The following is a 19,366-nucleotide window of genomic DNA, read 5'->3' on the forward strand; positions in this document are numbered from 1 at the left end:
CATACACACTGTGTAATTTTATGTATTTACACACACACATTAATATGCATGTGTATATATTTGTATATGTATGATGATTGCAAACTGTTCATAAATATATATATATACAAATATTCACACACATTCATATATACACACATGTATGTGCACATATACATGTGCATATATTGTATAAGTAGCATGTTGTTATGATATTGTATCTATTGGTTATTTACTAGTAAAGTTTCTTGTCTCAATCACTGACTTTGAGTCAATTTTCTTCAATTAGTACTGTTTGTAGAACTAGTTTCTAGAATAGTGTAACTCTACTCTATATACAACTGCCTGTCTTCTGTTAGTACCAACTGTAGACGTAGTATAAACTATACTGTATATGTTACTGCCTGTCTTCAGATATCACCTGTCAGAACTACTGTAAACTATATATATATGTATGTAATATTATTGTTCTTTCTTATGTAAAATATAGAACTGCTGAAGAAGTGCTTGGGTTGAACCCAAGACAAAAGATAAGAATTGAGATATAAACTCAAATTAGGCAATCATACTCATACAATTATAAATTCAACTTAAAATGTGCATACATATATTAATACATATCGACACATGAATATTTTTTTTAATATTCATAAAATATAAATATATATATATATATACACACACATAAAAATGGGTTGTGTTTACATATACTTTTATATATATATATATTTATATTTTATAAATATAAAAAAAAAATGTCTATGTATTATATGTATATGCATTTTAAGTCGAATTTATAAATGTATCGTTTTCGTGCGGGTGACACGTAAAAGCACCCACTACACTCTCTGAGTGGTTGGCGTTAGGAAGGGCATCCAGCTGTAGAAACTCTGCCAAATTAGATTGGAGCCTGGTGTTGCCATCCGGTTTCACCAGTCCTCAGTCAAATCGTCCAATCCATGCTAGCATGGAAAGCGGACGTTAAATGATGATGATGATGATGATGATGATTGCCTAATTTGAGTTCATATCTAAATTCTTATCTTTTGTCTTACATTCGACCCACGCAGTTCTATATTTTTCGTAAGAAAGAACAATAATGTTATATATATATATATATATATATACACACACACATATACACTCTGTTGCCTGTTTTCAGTTAGTATCAACCAGAGAACTAGTGTAAATGCTGTTTTAGCTTAGATAACTGTACATGTTTAAAAAGTTTGAAATTGGTTCTGTCTTCAGTTAAACCAACTAAAGAACTAGTGTAAATGACACTGTTTATGCCACTGCCTGCTCTGATCTAATTACTAGTTTTAAACTCGAATTCTATGCATTTGTTTATTGCTGGTCTGTAATCAAGGTATCAGGTCTTCGATAAAGGTTTTACCTGTGACTAATCTAACACGGCTCCATAAACTTGGTCTGTCTGTCTGTCTCTCTACCTTTGAGTTTCTTTTTTGGCAATCTTGTATTTGCTTGCTTCTTTGATTCACCCCTTCTGCATTTTCCTGTCTTTCTCCTTTCTACTATCTCTCTTCTGTCTATCTATTCTCTCTCTCTTCTCTTTCATTCACACACCTACTCTTTTATTTTCCTCTCTCTGTCTTTCAGACTCATTCTCTATCTTATAACTCTAAAGGAATTTATATAGACATTTGATGTCCTGCTCCTTTCAAATTAGTGATTGCTTTATTGTAGCATTGCACCACATTGCACCTATGCATGAGCTGCTACTTTGCTGCTTCACTTGCAGTAATCGAATCCTCAACCTGAAACAATTTACTGTACTTTCAACTGAAAGATAAGTTCCTCGTAATAAACAATCACATTCTGGCTTTTTTAGTGGTTACGGTTGTGCGTGATACTCTTGCCTGATCCAGAAAACCTCTATAATCTAAATTGACTAGTGTAAACCTCCAACAGCCAACCCACTGGTACACCAGCTTGGTCAAGACCTCCCTTCTAATCTATTAAGTGTTCTGGAAATTAAAGAATCGAAAGACACTAAACCAATACCTTGAAAAGTGACTCAAAACAAAGAATAGAGCATTTTTTTTTTTAAATATGGGAGACAACTTACTTGAAAGTTTTACTCAAATTGGTTTTCCAAACACTTTTGTTGACTTCAGCCAAACTTTGAGATCCTCGATTTCCTCTACAGGTTTCTGTCCCTCTATCATACTTTTACGTCTTTCAATACCCCACTCAGTTGAAGGGTCTTACTTTGCAAGTTCTTGGTGACCCCACTTGTGTCTATAGCAGAATGGATTATTATTATTAAGTGTGCAATATTATGAAATTTTCGCCACGACCATCATCATCATCATCATCATCGTTTAACGTCCGCTTTCCATGCTAGCATGGGTTCCACCCACAAAATAATAACCTCTTTATGATCTGTCATTAATGGACACCTGATCTGTTGCTGCTGAGCTCCAGAGCAGTTCTGATGATGTGCACTTAGATCAAAGGCATTGTTGTAGTTATAATAATTATAAACCTCTAAATAAATGCATGACCTGCTAAATATAGCAGCCAGATCTCCCTTCCTACATACCTCTTAAATTGGGAGAGAGACATTGGCTAATGTACCTGTCCCATATATATATATATATATATATATATATATATATATATAAACAACTACATTAGCTGGTGTATAGTAAAGGAGACCTGGCTGCTATATTTAGCATGCCATGCATCTACTTGGAGGTTGTCTTCTTGACTCAACAAGACCTGTTGTATTTTGGGTGGCTGAAAATTAAATGTATTTATAATAAATATTTGTATAGTCTTGGTAATTACTGATTAATATTGGCTTTAGAACACATTTTTTTAAAACTCTTGTATGTAATTTTAACTTTATCAACAAAGAGACTTTGTTATAGGGTTGCATGCAACGTGAGTCTTTGACTTCTTTCTTACTTTCTCTCTTCCTTTGATTTTTGTCAACAATGGGAACCATATTGTTCCTTCAATCCTTCCATCTTTTCTCATGTCACCTAAAATAACAAATCAGTTATGTAAGTAAAGTTGGCAACAGATTTTGTAGCCGTCATTACTGCTGACTATAACTTGCATTTTAATTATCAAAGTTGAAATTTTGTTGCTTTTGATTTTACACACACACACACACACACTGGCTAATTTTCATTTTTCCTTTGTGTGTAGTATTTTATGTGGTCTGTATAAGTTGGTTTTAGAATTGTAAAATACCATTTTCTGTTCTATTGAGGATAATCAAGCATAGTCTCAGGTTTCTATTTTATTTTTACCTTCTCCAAACCACTGACCATAAGGGATCATTGTTAAAACGTCTTAAAGAATTTGCTAAAAAAAAATAAAACAGGCATTGAATATTTAAGTCAAGGTTTTATTTGGATTGTTTAAAAATACTTGCTAATCACCAAAGCAAACCCTCACTTGCTTCTGGAAGGAAAGATGGGCTGTTGTAAAATTGTGCTATCGATCACAAGAGACCATTTAATTTTGCTAATTATCTTCTGGAATGCAAAAGTTTGGTTGAAGATTGAAATCAAACTCTGTCCCGGTACACATTTCTTGTTCCTCATCCTGAATATAATTTCTTTCTTCTGCTATTTCCAGGGTGATGGCCAGATGTCACGAGGAATCTACATCAAGTCAGTTGTGCCCGGTGGAGCAGCTGCTTTGGTAAGTCATTCAATATATTCCCCAGATATCTGAATACCAGGAGAATATGATATTTAAACAGGTACCTTAAGAATTAATCTAAGAATAATTGGAATGAAACTTCATTCCAAAGATATGTTTGTTCCAGTAAATTGTGGCATTCTTAGAGAATTGTCCAAAGTGAACATTTATGAAAATTCTTTAAAACTATTTGTTGTGGTATCATAATTAATAAACATAAAATTCTGTCATTTTTCATTAAAATTTGCCCGATTTCATTGAAATAGATAATTCTGGAACACTCTGTATTAAATTTCATAACTAGAATGTCTTAAATGCTGCATCACTAAATATTTAGAGAAAATTAACTTGACTATGTTTATCATTTCAGGATGGTCGGTTGCAGGCTGGTGACCAGTTACTGGAAGTAGATGGTCGAAGTTTAGTGGGTTTAAGCCAAGAGAAGTAAGATCTTTTCTCTGTTGATTGATATTTTTGTTGTTTCTTGTGTTATCTCTGGAATTTTATTGATTAAAAATAACTCGATGCAGTAGTAATAAGTCTTCATTTTTCTACCTTATTAATCTTGCCTTGTGCTGACAAGGGGCTTTTAAGATTTGATGGATTTATATTTTTGATTGTCTTCAGCTGCTCTTCATCTTATGTCCATGCATTTCCCTTGATTTAGAACTTTTATTTCAAGTAATTAAGAGGGTTAGGACATTGTGTTAGAAATAAAGGCCAGCAGAAAGAAAGTTTAAGGCGGCGAGCCGGCAGAAACATTAGCACGCCGGGCGAAATGCTTAGCGGTATTTCGTCTGCCGCTACGTTCTGAGTTTAAATTTCGCTGAGGTTGACTTTGCCTTTCATCCTTTCAGGGTCGATTAAATAAGTACCAGTTACGCACTGGGGTCAATGTAATTATCTTAATCCATTTGTCTGTTCTTGTTTGTCCCCTCTGTGTGTAGCCCCTTGTTGGCCAGAAAGAAATAAGAAAGAAAGTTGTGTATTTCATCATTTTACATCTGTTTTCCTAGCTGGCATGGGTTGGATGGTTTGACAAAAGTTAATCGCTATGATACTGTTTATGATGTCTCCTTACTAAGACAATGCCTATGATGTTACTATGATATTTCTCTCTGTTTTGTAGAGCTGCTAATTTGATGACAAAAACTGGCCATGTGGTTCGGTTGAAAGTATCAAAACAAGGAGCAATTTACCATGGTCTAGCAACTCTGCTCAGTCAGCCGTCACCAGTCATCCCAAGAGGTGAGGAAAGGGGTTTCCATTTCAAACCAGTTTACTTGGAGTGGCATGGTTTTGTGTGGTGGTGGTGTTGGTATGGTTTACTGTTGATTGATGTTTCAAGCATGGAGTGTTTGGTCTGTGTGCTGTGTATGCTGTTCTTGTGGTGTGTTGTTCATAGTTTATACTTTGACTCTGCACTTCAATCTTTGAAGCTTAAGTGACCTGTTTCTAATGTAAAGTGCCAAGTTGTCATAGAACCATGTTAACATATGAATAATGTAATAAATTTCTCATTTCTCTCACAGCTAACAGTCCCAAGAGGAATGGTCCACCTAATGCTTACCCGAATAAGGGTCACCACAGAAGTGAGGAGAATCTGAATGTAAATGGGATGCCTAATGATATGGCTCGACAGCCTCCCCTTCATCAAGGTCCATCTCGTGATTTCCGTGATATGCCTCGACAGGGGCCTCCTCTGCAACAAGGCCCACCTCCAGAAATGGCACGTCATGGACCACCTCATCAAGGGCCACCTCATCAAGGGCCCCCGCATCAAGGATCTCCTCATGAAATGGCTCACTCAGGTATGCCAGTCCAAGGTTCCTCTCGTGAAATGCCTCGCCAAGGTATGCCTCATGACATGGTCCGACCTGGCCCTCCACGCCAAGGCTCTCCTCAAACTGGTTCTCCTCGAGAAATGTCTCGTCAAGGGCCACCACAGCCAGGTTCTCCTCGTAATCTGAACCAAGGTTCACCACAGTACCAAGGCCCTCCACGTGATATGATTCGTCACCAAGGACCACCTCCACCAGGATATAAAAAGGAATTTCGTGATGGTCCCCCTAGAATTCAAGCACATGATGTGAGGCCACAATATTATACCCTTGCCCCACAGTCTTCTCCTTCCTCAAACAGTAAGTACCTCTAACTTGTTCATTTTACTTTGTCTCTTCTCTTCAGAAAGCAGGGTCCCCCTCCCCCCACTCAAACTATAACCAAAATACTAAAATATTCAAATATGTCAGCTATAGTAGAAAATACTTGTGCAAAGGGCTGTTCTGTAAGACTAAAGCCATGACATGATTGGGAAGGAAGCTTTTTTAACCACACAACCACACCAGCGCCTGTCTATACATATATAGTGCTTGTGTGTGTTACATGTCAAATTTCGCTCATTAAACTTTGGTCAACCTGACACTTTGATAGAAGACATAGTGTCATACAAGGGATCAAATCCAGAACTACTTAATTACAAAGTGAACTTTTCAACCCCAACAGTTATGCCTGTTCCCATTTGTAGACACAATAAAACAAGTGACTGTAATAAAGGTGACTCTACAATAACGTAACTATTTTACAACACAAATCTCAGATTAAATCTTTTGCCGAACAAAAACAACAAAAGAATTTTTGCATTTCATTTAATCTGGATTTATGAGATTATTTTAAGTTAGACATATTTAATTTGTTTCTGAGAGTAAACTGTTGGGTTTACTGGTCACCTGATACTGAATTCAAACTTTTGTTTTTGATTTTTTCCGACATCACTATTATTGAAACCATTGTGTGGTGTTTGTGACCAAGGCACATAATTTTGCTTGTCTCAGTCTGTCTGGCTGACAAATTGATATTGTTTGTTTGAATTACAAGCAAATAAGTTCTACCTTTTCTTCACAGTTAAGAGGTTAATGATGTTGAAAGAGCTGACATCATCATCGTTTAACGTCCGCTTTCCATGCTAGGATGGGTAGGACGATTTGACTGAGGACTGGCGAACCAGATGGCTGCACCAGGCTCCAATCTGATCTGGCAGAGTTTCTACAGCTGGATGCCCTTCCTAACGCCAACCACTCCAAGAGTGTACTGGGTGCTTTTACGTGCCACCTGCACAGAGCCAGTCCAGCAGCACTGGCAACGACCTCGCTCAAATGATTTTCTAGATGTAAAAAAAATCAATCCTGTAATTTAACAAACCATTTCACCTACCTTAATGTAGAGAAATTTATGTAAAATTGGGAGGGGGGGGGTAATATTTTTTTTAAAAAACTCACATCATTATGTATCTTGATTTGCTTATGATGCATGTCTGTTGCATAAATGGTTTTGCTTGGTTATGACACAAATTTCCTGAGCAAACAGTTTGACTTTTCTTGCCGTTTTTATTTCACTTTGCTGCAATTTATGGAATGTTATTTGAATTTTGTTCTTCTTTAATTATTTTTGTTTGTTTTAAATTTTATATTTTGAATCTTTGAAATGGAAAAACAAAAAAAAAAAACAAAAAAAAGAAAGGAAAATGGGGCTTTTTTCCGACTTGCATGATAGATCTTGGTCCAATGCTGAGTGCACTCTGCAGGAACTCCAGTGCAGGAAAAATGTCAAAGACCTTGTCCTTGCAGCCGAATGGCGAGGTCTTTCTGCTTCTACTTCTGCTCCTGTTAATGTTTCATTTGGTGCCAGAAATAACCGCAAAGTTGTTTCGAGTCAAACTAAAATGGGTCTGCACAATATTCCTAGAAATTCCAACTATATCAGTTCATCTCTGCCAATATTATGGCAACCAGCTCCAAATTTTCGTAAGTCGGTTCAGCACATAGCACAGGCAGCACCATTCTTTCTCTCTTGTTTAGAATGTAGAGTGGGACAAATCCACCTTGTCTTAGCCTTAATTTGAAGTTCGAGCTCTCCTATGTACTCTCTTATATTATCTGCATGATTAAATTGTAGCGTTTTTAATTCCAATTTCCTGATCTTATTTGCTTGATCCTTCCATGTCTTGATCGCATTTGCTTCATCCCTGTTCCTCTTGATCCATGTTTTGATCCCCTTTGCTTGATCTCTTTGCATAGTCTTAGCTGCACTGCTAGACACGTCTTAGTAATTTTGTAGCAGTCTTGATTTTTCAGAACCCCCCAATATCTTGTAAACGGTAAAGACAGTAATATTGATTATAAATTATTAATGTCAACTGACTAATGAAATTACTATCTTGGTTTATTTGGAAAAAGCTATCTGAAGCTTCCTCATTGATGTCACCATTTACATAGACCTAAATTGGAAGCTACTATCTTCCATCACTACTACTACGATGGCTACAAGATGGTGAGGGGAATCTGAAGTGGAGAGTAGGAGTGTTGAACTGGTGGTGGGGAATTTGGAAATCACTAGTTTAAGAATGTCATTTTTACAATTATTGGTGACTAAGCAGATACCAAACTTGGATATTGGGAAAGTTATATATATATACACACATATATATATATATATATATATATATATATATATATATACAGGGTGTCCAGAAAGTCTGGGTACATGAGGATTAATACATACTTTAAGATATTATTTCTTATATTCAATTGTTTGTGTTATGATTTTATTTACAGTCTGGGTACATGGGGACTAACACGTACTTTAAGAAATTATTATCTTATATTTAATTGTTTATATTACGATATTAGTTACTCCATGTACCCAGTTTTTGTGGACACCCTGTATATAATATATATATGGGGAGGGTGTCGTTTTTATGTTAAATTTTTGTGATATAAGTGGTCCTTTAATAAAGATTATTTTTCAGTTTTTAAACATAAACAGTCTTAACGGCAAAATAGGGGTGGACACTGACACATGGGTAGTGGTGGCGATAGAAGGGTGCAGTGGTGGTGGTGGGGGGTGCTAGGTACTTTGTTATTGGTACATCAGTGAGTGAACAGTGACATGATGTACCTATATTACTAATTTTTAATGTTATTTCTTTCAAATGTGTATTTAGAAGTGTAAAAAAAGTAATCATTAACAAACTTCAATTTAGTAAATTAAACAAAACACATTCAAGTTTTAAAGGTTGACAGTTTATAACTGATATCATCCGACTCCCCTACCAGTTCTTTAGTACTTCAGGGGTCCTCTACTTGTTGCTTGATATTTCATCTCCTGATATTCTTCAAAAATTGTGATTTTGTTGATTGATTGATTGATTGTTGTTGTTGTTACAGGTGAAGGATCTGCTTCTGATCCCCGCAACCAGAAAAACAATCCCAACTACCAGAGCCGCACTTTACCTCAAGGTGAAGTGATGAAGCCACCCCCAGGGAGTATGCCACACCTACGTGACCCAAACATGTCCAATCAACAAGACTCTCCGAGTAACCTCCGGAACCCAGCTGCAAATGGGCCCATGAGAGCCAATCAGGGTTCTCCACACCGGCAGCAACAACACCACCTAGGGCAGCCCTTCATGAATGGTGGTAACAGACCGGGTTTTGAACAACGAAATGCTTCTCCTAACAATCAAATTCCTCCAACAGATTCTCGCTATCCTGGACCCCTTTCTAGAAGCCCAGATATTAGCAAGCAGCATGATCCATCAGGGAAACCTATGGACAATCGGAACATCGACCCATATCAAAGAATTCCAGAAAATGCCAGACAGGGAAACATCAACAAACAGGACCCGCTGCGATATTCTCGAGCTGGCCCCACAGAAATGGTCAGACATGTCCAAAACTTACCTGATCGAGGGGCTGCTTATACACCAAGTCCTATTCCACCATATCAGCCAAAAGGTACACCACCACTTGCTAATCAACCTCCTACTTCTGTTCATTCATCAATGAATAACGCAGTGAAGGATGATCGACCAGTTTCAGTTGCATATCCTGGCAGTCGTCCTGACCGTCAAGATTATTCTGGAAACCAGCTGCGTCCGAGGTCAGACGAGATAAGTACGGATAAGGTCCGTGAATGGCAGATGAAATATGACTTGGACAACAGTCGAAACTATGGGGGTGTTAATGGCGCTGAACAGAATTTCAATCGGTTTGGTAATCACACAGAATCGCCTGAGCAGAAACCCCAGCCATCACACTATGCAAAAATTCGAGCGGAACCTCCTTCTCAAGAAATCAGACAAGACATTCCAAAAGCATCGGTCAACAACCAAGCTCGCCAACAGCATTTCTTTGAGAAAACCAAAGAACGTATGCAAGAACCAGCACCTCCTTTCCACCAGCTGCCAAAGGCAGGAGACCAACATATTGTAAAGAAACCAGCAGTTCCTCCAAAGAAGGTGGCTCTAAAACCAGTGGAACCAATTCCAGCAACCACTGATATTGGTCGTGTCAATGTCCAAGAGAATTACGTGTTGCATCAGAACCTCTATAATGCAAGGCTTGGACCTGACGAACATCTGTACATGCCGCCAACGTCAACAGCAACTGCAAACAGAATGGTTTATGTTGATCAGGAAGGTTCCTACTTACCACCACCCCCAGAGATTCCACCTGATTTGCCTCCACCCCCTGCACCTGAAGATCTTCAGGATATTCTCCCTCCACCGCCACCTGATAACATCAAGTATAACAACTACACTCCAGAGAATGTGCAGTGGAATCGGTCAAACAGGTACTCTGAAGAATTCGGTCGGGTTGATTTCCATGATAATCTCAAAGAAGGCACTACATACCAACACATGGTCCCTAACAACATGAACTCCAACTCCCACACTCAGTACACCATCCAGCAGAACAACTACAACCAGGACCCCCATCCAAACGAGAAGCAATTTGGTCATCAAGGCTTCCTTCCATCCCACACAGGCCCTGATAACATGGTCAAGAACAAGAGTGGGCCACCCCTTCTTCCTCCCACACAAGAACAACCTCAGCTTTCTTCAAGTGTCCCCTTTTGGGATGGTGACGAGAATATAGACCCTCATGATATAAACAAGCTTAGGGAGCTTGAGATAAAGAAGCTGACCGAGATGAAGTATCGTCAACCACAGGATGAAGACAGACTGAGGAAGCTCCAGCTGGAAGACGAATTCCAACGCCGTGTCAAAGAAGTTGGTGATAGAGATGAGGATGATGATGATGATGATGGCTCAGAAGCTGGTCACAGTCAATACAGAGTTCAGGTTTGATTTCTTTTTGATTTTTGTTTTTAAATTTATTTTATTTATTTTTTAATTTTTGGTCGGTGTCTGTGAGCAATGTCCTTTTGTTTTATCTTACAGACTTAGTAAGTGTGAAAAGGGTTGCATTCACCACCCTTTTTCAGGGCCTCAATAACTGATGGGAGGAAGTTATCCTCTCAGAGTTGTTTGTTATTCAAAGGGCTAGGGAAAATATTCCCTTGCTTGGAAACAGGTGACTGTTGGTGACAGAAAGTGCATCCAGCTGTGGAAAATTTAACTTAACAAGTTTCATCTGGCCTATGCAACCATGGAAAAGTGGACATTGGAAAGATGAAGATAACAAATGTAATAACGATTTTGATAGATCTTGATCCTTGTTGTGATTGTGGCCCATGGCCATGCTGTGGTGGTGACCTGGGCCCTGTTCACTAGGTGGCTTGGTTGATGTCCTGGTTGTATACCATTCAGTTTTTTATTCAATCTGTAGATCTGTGATGATTTCTACTGAGGCTTGCTATTTCCTCTCATCATCACATCTACTGTTGCTAAAACAACTTCTGCTCTTCTGAAGTTACAAGCTGTGTACCGCAGCTGCTACAAACCCACCTGTTGCACACACACACTTCTCTTCCCCTCATTGTCCATACTCCAAACACTTCACTATGACTTTAAAACTCTATCCTACAATCTTCTATTTACTCAAGTTCAAACTGAACATCATCCACATTGCTTCACTCAGTCAGGGATTGGGGGTCTAGTTCAAACTGAACATCATCCACATTGCTTCACTCAGTCAGGGGTTGGGGGTCTCTAATGATCATGGATACTGACTTGTCTTTTAGGAAACAGTTTGAAAACCATTGTTTTGAGTTGTGTGCTTGTTGTCCACTTCCTCACTGTCTCTTCATTTCTTACACTTATTGTTAGCTTTTGGTGTCCTGTATTGATGTATTACATCGCCTGGTATGATAGTGCCGCTGGACTGGCTCTTGTGTGGGTGGCACATAAAATACACCATTTTGAGCGTGGCCGTTGCCAGTACCGCCTGACTGGCCTTCATGCCGGTGGCACGTAAAAGCACCCACTACACTCTCGGAGTGGTTGGCGTTAGGAAGGGCATCCAGCTGTAGAAACTCTGCCAAATCAGATTGGAGCCTGGTGTAGCCATCTGGTTTCACCAGTCCTCAGTCAAATCGTCCAACCCATGCCAGCATGGAAAGCGGACATTAAATGACGATGATGATGATGATGATGATGATGATATGATGATTATATATTGGTGTATCAAACCATGTTTTCAATAAACCTTGTGAAGGCGCATGGTTGAGTGGTTAGAGCATTGGGCTCACAATCCTGAGGTAGTGAGTTCGATTCTAGGACTAGGCTGTGTGTTGTGTTCTTGAGCAAGACACTTTATTTCACTTTATTCCTGTTAACTCAGCTGTAGAAAAGAGTTGCAACGTCTCTGGTGCCAAGCTGTATCGGCCCCTTTGCCTTTCCCTTGGATAACATGAGTGGCATGGAGAGGGGGAGGCATGGTATGCATGGGCGACTGCTGGTCTTCCATAAACAACCTTGCCCAGACTTGTGCCTTGGAGGGGAACTTTCTAGGTGCAATCCTATGGTCATTCATGACCAGAGGTCCTCCTCAAACCATATTTCTTTGTATCACTTTGTATATCAGTCCATTTGACTGTGTGACAGTGTATACAGCTGGCCTATAAGTAGCAACACCTGATCTGTTAAGCTATCTATTGTCACTCCACCTGGCCATTGTTTCTCTTTGTATCTAATTGCTTCTTTTTTTTGCTCTCTGTCTCCACAGAGTAGAGAATGGCTGATTAACACTATGCAGGATGACCTCCAGAAGATTCTTAACCGGCTTCGACAGATGGAAGAAGACCAAGCGACTGAAGAATATGAAAAAGAAAAAGACAGAATGAAGTGGTCTGTTGGTTTTTCTGGCTTTGCAGATTTCATTTTTTAGGGCTTTATTTTTCCCTTGGAGTTTTCTCAAGAACTATTTGTCAGTGTTTGCACTCGAAGGAGAATTCACTTATTGTAATATATGACATTGTACTCTTGATTGTCACCTCAAAATTTAATCATCGTTTGTTTATTACAATACTTCTCAGAAAATCCATCTTGATGAGTTGGGAGAGAGTTACCACTAGAAGTGTGAGAAAAGAGGGGTTAAAATAATGCGGCAATGTTGCATAATATTGATGTACAAGCTTGCTACTTAATTCCTAAATTTGCCTTGTATTTTTTATTCTTGCAATATAGAAATGTGTGCAATTTAATCACTTTATTTCCTGCTTCCTTTGTATTTCTTGTGAGACAAGCCATAGGGCTTATGAGAAAAGACAGCTGTTGCTATGAAGACTTTTTTTTCTTGACCTTGATATGGGCTTACATATAAAACATCGAGGAAGATAAGAGATGCTGCATCTCACTGACCAGATAACCTGGTTTAATTTTCAGTGTCCTGAGAATGCAACCAGCCTCTGCTAGTATGGGGAAAAAATGTTAAAGCAATGTTGATGGTAGTTATGTAGCTAAAAGGCATCCACCTAAGAGTGGAATGGATCAGTAAAAGCGAAAATAGAACCTAGTTGTTAGACTATCTGTTTAGTACACTTTTATATTGGGTTGTACGGATCTGTGAATCCTTATTATTGTGTGATTTATTGTTGAAGATAATTTCTGTCTTTTGTTATTTCTCATTCATGAAGAATATTGACTTTCTAAAATTTTTTTTTTTTTTTACCCAATTTCTTTTTCTTAGCCTTCGTCAAAGGCTTGAAATCTTTGAGAAGGAAAAGGCTGAAGATCAAATTCGTCAACGGAAACGGCAACAACGGAAACAGTCAGAACAGGAACAACACCTTCAGAAACAAAGGGTACATTAAATTATTATTATTATTATTATTATTAAAGTGGTGAGCTGGCAAAATCATTAGCACACTATGCAAAAATGCTTAGTGGGATTTCATCTGTTTTAACATTCTGGGTTCAAATGCTGCTAGGGTTGACTTCGCCTTATATTCTTTCGGGGTTGATAAAATCAGTGCCAGTTGAACACTGGGGTTGATTTAATCAACTTTGCTCTTCCTCTGAAATTTCTGGCCTTGTGCCAAAATTTGAAACCATATGTTGCCAGTACCGCCTGACTGGCCTTCGTGCTGGTGGCACGTAAAAGCACCCACTACACTCTCGGAGTGGTTGGCGTTAGGAAGGGCATCCAGCTGTAGAAACTCTGCCAGATCAGATTGGAGCCTGGTGCAGCCATCTGGTTCACCAGTCTTCAGTCAAATCGTCCAACCCATGCTAGCATGGAAAGTGGACGTTAAATGACGACGACGATGATCCTTCATTTGGCTATAATTTGACGTGTTTTCTGCTCTAGCTACGGGTTGACTGATGCCTTGAGAGTGGTGTTTTGTAGACTCTGTGTGCCAACTGTGTAGCAGCCCATCAGAAGCAACAACACTTGTTTTGAGATGGTTGACTTATCCTTCAAATTGTGTAAAGCTCCACCTTGCATGTTGTTGCCTTTAGTGGAGTCTGTGAGTGGGTTTGGTTGGTGAAAACTGAAAGAAGCCCATTGTGTGTGTGTGTGTGTTCGTGGATCTTTGTTTTGACATCGTGCAGTAGTTATGAATGAGTGTCACTGCTATACAGGCAATATGGTGATGACACAGTCCTTCATTTCTAATCTTCTGTGAAAGCCTATCTGGCAAAACGAGGAAATATTATCTTGCTCAGAAACAAGTGAGGGTTGATGACAGAAACGGTTTGGCCTGTAAAAAGTCTACTCTAACAAATTCTGTCCAACTCGTGCCAGAATAGTAACAAAAATGGGCATGAAAATAATGTTGTGTGCTGTGTTTAATTGTATAGTGTTACAAACAGGATAAATAAAACTTGGGATGCAAAAGTATTCATATCATTTCATTTAGCTGTGGGACTACATTAACCCTTTAGCATTCAGATTATCCAGTCAAATATAATGCTTCTTTATTCACATTGTTTTGAATTAATCATGAATTATCTCATTGCTTTAAAATTTTGATGATATGATAATTATTTTTGAATGACATTGTAGTGCAGGTGTGAGAGACTGGATCTGACTGGTTTCAACGTCAAACATGTTGAATATCTGGGACAGATATGGCCGGTTTAAATGCGAGAGGGTTAAGGGACTCAAGTTTGGTGGAATTTCGTGTATTGCGGTTATATAATGAGGTCTTTTGCCTTTGTTGTTTTGCTTCAGGAAATGAGAGAAAAACAGAGAAGAGATATTGAAGAACAGAGAAAGTTATATTTGATGGAAGAAGAAATGATGAAAGATAGAAAAATCCAAGAACTTCGTAGGAAAAAAGAAATGGTTAGTGTTAGCTTCGTTTAGACTTGGTTTAATGTTTCCGCTATAGTTGTCTCTTCTTTTACTGTGACCTCACTCATTCATTTAGGTTTCTGGAGCTACCACTCCTCATTAGATCACTGGTTCTCCTTCAGACAAATATCAGGATATTCCTACCCCAAAGATATTGGTGAACTGTTTTCCCTACCCATCCACCAACTCCTCTTAACATTTTTGTTACCATATTTCTTTTTGAAATTCACTGCTTTTGATCCAGTTAATTTTGAAAATAATAAAGATCATCATCATCATCGTTTAACGTCCGCTTTCCATGCTGGCATGGGTTGGACGATTTGACTAAGGACTGGCAAGCCAGAAGGCTACACCACTCTCCAATCTGATTTGGCAGAGTTTCTACAGCTGGATGCCCTTCCTAACGCCAACCACTCCAAGAGTGTAGTGGGTGCTTTTACGTGCCACCGGCATGAGGGCCAGTCACATGGTACTGGCAACAGCCACGCTCAAAAAGGTGTTTTTTACATGCCACCTGCACAGGAGCCAGTCCAGCGGCACTGGTAACTACCTCACTCGAATGATTTTCAACCTTGCTCAAAATAACTTTTTTTTACTATCAATGTGGGGTTTACAACATAAATGAGCAAGAAATTTTGATGAAATGTCTTAATTTAAACAGGAAATTAGTAACACAGATCTTGGGCAGTCTTAGGCAGTTGATCTCAAAAAAAGTTAATGATACGGTAAAATAGTTTGCAACCAGGCAAGTCTTTCTTCTTTGTCGTGGTGTTATGCGAATTTAGAAAGTTTCAAACCAGCTTAATTCTATTCAACATGCTAATTTGTTGACAAACTTTTCAATCCTCTGCAACCAATAAAAATGCTGCATTTAGTTGTTTTCATACCTTAGGATGTAATTTTTGGGTAATATATGAATGGTCTGTGAGCCTGGTCGAACCATGTTACCGTTCCTTCTAGGAGTTGAAAACATGACTTTAAATTAGCAAAACTTCTACTGAAATGTTTTTCAGTTTTGCTCTTGCTGCTTATAAATTGTGTTGTTCCCACTCTGTGGTACCTAAATACAGCTCAGTTGACTGAGCCATTTGTATTTTTGACACAGGCAGCACAATGCTGATGGTTGGCTACAAACAATCACTACCACTAATACCCTGTTGATCTACTCACCCCCACGTAGGCTCTAAATCTCCATTTATTCTCTTAATCATTGCAGCAATTTTTGTAGAGGTGGAGTAGGATGTTTCTTCTAACATACTAACCATTTTCCTTTTTTCCATTCCAGGAAAAAGAACAAATCCTTGCAACACGAGAAGCTGAAGAATTCCGTCAACAAGCTGAACAAAAGCGCTTGGAAGAGAAACAGCTTCAGGAACAAGCTGACAGACAGATGGGCCGATACTCAAACATATCCAAGTCGAATATCAGCTCTAAAATGTATTCAAATAATACTTATACAGAACATGGTCCCAATCTGACATACCAAACAGCCCCTGAGAAGAACTTCACAGCAGCACCACAGCCTCCTGAGAGAGGGTCTTCATTTGAAACCCTCAACCAATACCAGCAGCGTAATTTGATAAAACCTCTCCCTTCTGATCAAATGCCCCCTGATCACAACAATATGGGTAAAAGTGTTAGCACATCTGCTTTGCGAACAAACCAGGATGTGACGGCCCCTAAAAAGTCAGTTTCCTTCAATACTCAGCTGGAAACCCGGATCAGTGCTGCCTATAGCGATGATGAACGATCATCCAACCCTTCTTTCCGTTCTTCTGGTGAGTTTTCCCCAAATCTCAGCCCCTCTTTCCTTGGAAACAATGAACCATCTGAATTGTCACCAAAAGTGAACAATGAGGTATTCACTCAAGACTCTCACCAATCAACACCACCACCACCTCCTCCAGCAACAACAAATTCAGTTGAAGTGCACTATAGGGTTGCTGAAACCCCTGGTGTGATTGGTGGACAGGAAATCTATCGCGACCCCCGCACAAGAATCCAAGCAAAGAAAGCTGCTATTTCTATAAAATCTCCCGGCCCCGAACGGATGTCATTTAGGGATAAAATGAAATACTTTGCGCAAGAGGCCGGAGAAGGCACTCCGAAGGAGAAACCGAAAGCATCTCGTGTACAAAGGGATATAGAATATGCTATGAATGGTCAATGACCTACTGCAAATAAGAATTACAAAAATTGACATGGAAATATTTGGTAAATAAAGGAGCCATTTGGCTTGAGGGGTGAGAATTGGGAGAGGGTTGTGGAGTGAGATGGGATAGCAATTTCTTCCAAAATTTAGTGTGTGTGTGATTTACACACTTCTCACTCCTTCATAAATGGCATTTAGTTTTTTTGTTTTTTTTTTTGCATTGTATTTTTCTTCCTCTGGGATATTAACTGTACATTATGCTCCAGAAGTGAGGCACAAACACTGCTGTCCATCAACACCCCCCCCCCTTTTTTTTTTTTTTTTTGGATAGTCAAAACAATGATATATTATTTTTATTTTGGGCCTTGTGCCTAATGTTAGGAATTATTACTAATATTGTTATACAGGATAAATTCTTTATTTAAAAAAAGAAAAAAAAGGAATAAAAATACATAGTTGACTATTTATTACCGAAAATAATGACTGCCGCTGCCACCAAGTTCCTGGATCTGTCTTTCTGATGTAAATAAACATAATAAAAACAATAAAAATGAGGTTATCTCATTTACCTGCAGCAGTAAATATCAATAAAATATATTTTAAAAAGAAATTTCAATTTTTTTTTTTTCACATCTCGTCCTGCTGTGTCTGTAATTTATGTATGATGGGGGGGGGTACTGCGATAAGTAGTTGATAACACTACTACTGTGTACATACTGTACATTATAACAGCCTGGACTGTCCAGTATAATAGATATTTGCATTGCAGAGCAAGCAGAGCATTGTGAGGCTGTCCAGTACAGTAATGTCTACACGTAGCTTTATGGACAGTTCCATATAGCATCACTTTATAATGTTGACCTAACATTATACATTTAACTGTATGATATATCTGTACACATTTGTATAGACTATCCAGTACAGTATACTGCTATAATGCAGCCCAAACATTACAACTGTACAGTAACCTGTACTGCTTACTATATCACTGAAGTTGTTACCAAGCTACATCCACTGCAGAGTATAGCTCTTTACCTCCAAAGACCTTCTTAAAATCATAGTATGCTTTTTTTTTTGTTTGTTTATTTTTAAGTGATGTTTTCTCTTCTCTCTTTCTTTCTCTCTCTCTCTCTCTCTCTCTCTCTCTCTCTCTCTCTCTCTCTTATCTATAACAATATGAATCAGACTTACTGGTCAACTCAGTAGATATTTGTTGTAGATCTAATTTTTTTACATTACTATTTTTGTTGTTAGATTTAATATTATAAGTAAACACAAAATTTGGTGTCCCAAAACCTATTAGTTTAATGTATTTGGATTACATATTTCCCATAGAAATCCTGCTTATCAAATGTATAGGCACATAGCAGACTCAGAAAGTGTGTGCTAAGACCTTTCCTTTATTTTATATTACTGTCTACTACTTCTTCAAATAACTTAGCATGTGTTGAACCTATTCTGCTTTCTGTGATTACAATTTGAAGTCTAATAACTATATATATATATATATAGTAAATATTGGTGCCTTGTTGTACCACTCATCTGAATTTATATATATGGAAAAACTATCTTCATACAAACATTGGATATATAAAGTGTATTGTATTCATTCAGCTGTCCCCATCTGGTTTATCTGACTTGGTCAAAGTAATTTACATGGGTCCAGCTACTGATACATGTGAAGAGGTAGGGTGGTAGTGACCAGTGGAGCTGAACTGTTGTGAAAAATAGTTGACGATTCTCCAATTAAAGGTGGTAATTTTATGATTGGTAACTCATTTTTAGTGAAGTAAATTCAGATTTTTCTTTTGGAGTTTAATTTTTAATAAATAATTCAAATCACTACTTTTAATTTAATGAGAACAAATCTGGTGGGTTTGCAGAATTAGTAGAGCGTTGGGCCAAGTATCTTGTGATGTTGATATCCTATAATGGTCAGAATTTGAATCCTGTTGAGACTGCCTTCCTTGTGGGGCAGAGGCAATAAAAAAAAGGTACAGAACAAGCCCTG

At 38.3% G+C, this 19,366-nt stretch overlaps 1 protein-coding gene across 11 annotated transcripts in view; it reads left to right on the forward strand.

The window, feature by feature from the left end:
• LOC106880869 (uncharacterized) overlaps positions 1-17,965 on the forward strand; it is a 152,776-nt gene extending 134,811 nt beyond the window's left edge. For all 11 annotated transcript variants that reach the window (XM_089358968.1, XM_089358972.1, XM_089358974.1 and 8 more), the window contains 9 exons: positions 3,595-3,660; positions 4,031-4,104; positions 4,790-4,908; positions 5,193-5,801; positions 8,886-10,804; positions 12,630-12,751; positions 13,593-13,707; positions 15,081-15,194; positions 16,489-17,965. In XM_089358968.1, coding sequence (XP_089215094.1) covers positions 3,595-3,660; positions 4,031-4,104; positions 4,790-4,908; positions 5,193-5,801; positions 8,886-10,804; positions 12,630-12,751; positions 13,593-13,707; positions 15,081-15,194; positions 16,489-17,373 — 4,023 coding nt within the window. In that variant the 3' untranslated portion in view covers positions 17,374-17,965. The remainder of the gene's footprint in view (positions 1-3,594; positions 3,661-4,030; positions 4,105-4,789; positions 4,909-5,192; positions 5,802-8,885; positions 10,805-12,629; positions 12,752-13,592; positions 13,708-15,080; positions 15,195-16,488) is intronic.
• Positions 17,966-19,366: the final 1,401 nt, after the last annotated feature.

Source organism: Octopus bimaculoides, chromosome 10 (assembly GCF_046866305.1).
Source record: "Octopus bimaculoides isolate indiv1 chromosome 10, ASM4686630v1, whole genome shotgun sequence".
NCBI classification, from domain to species: domain Eukaryota; kingdom Metazoa; phylum Mollusca; class Cephalopoda; order Octopoda; family Octopodidae; genus Octopus; species Octopus bimaculoides.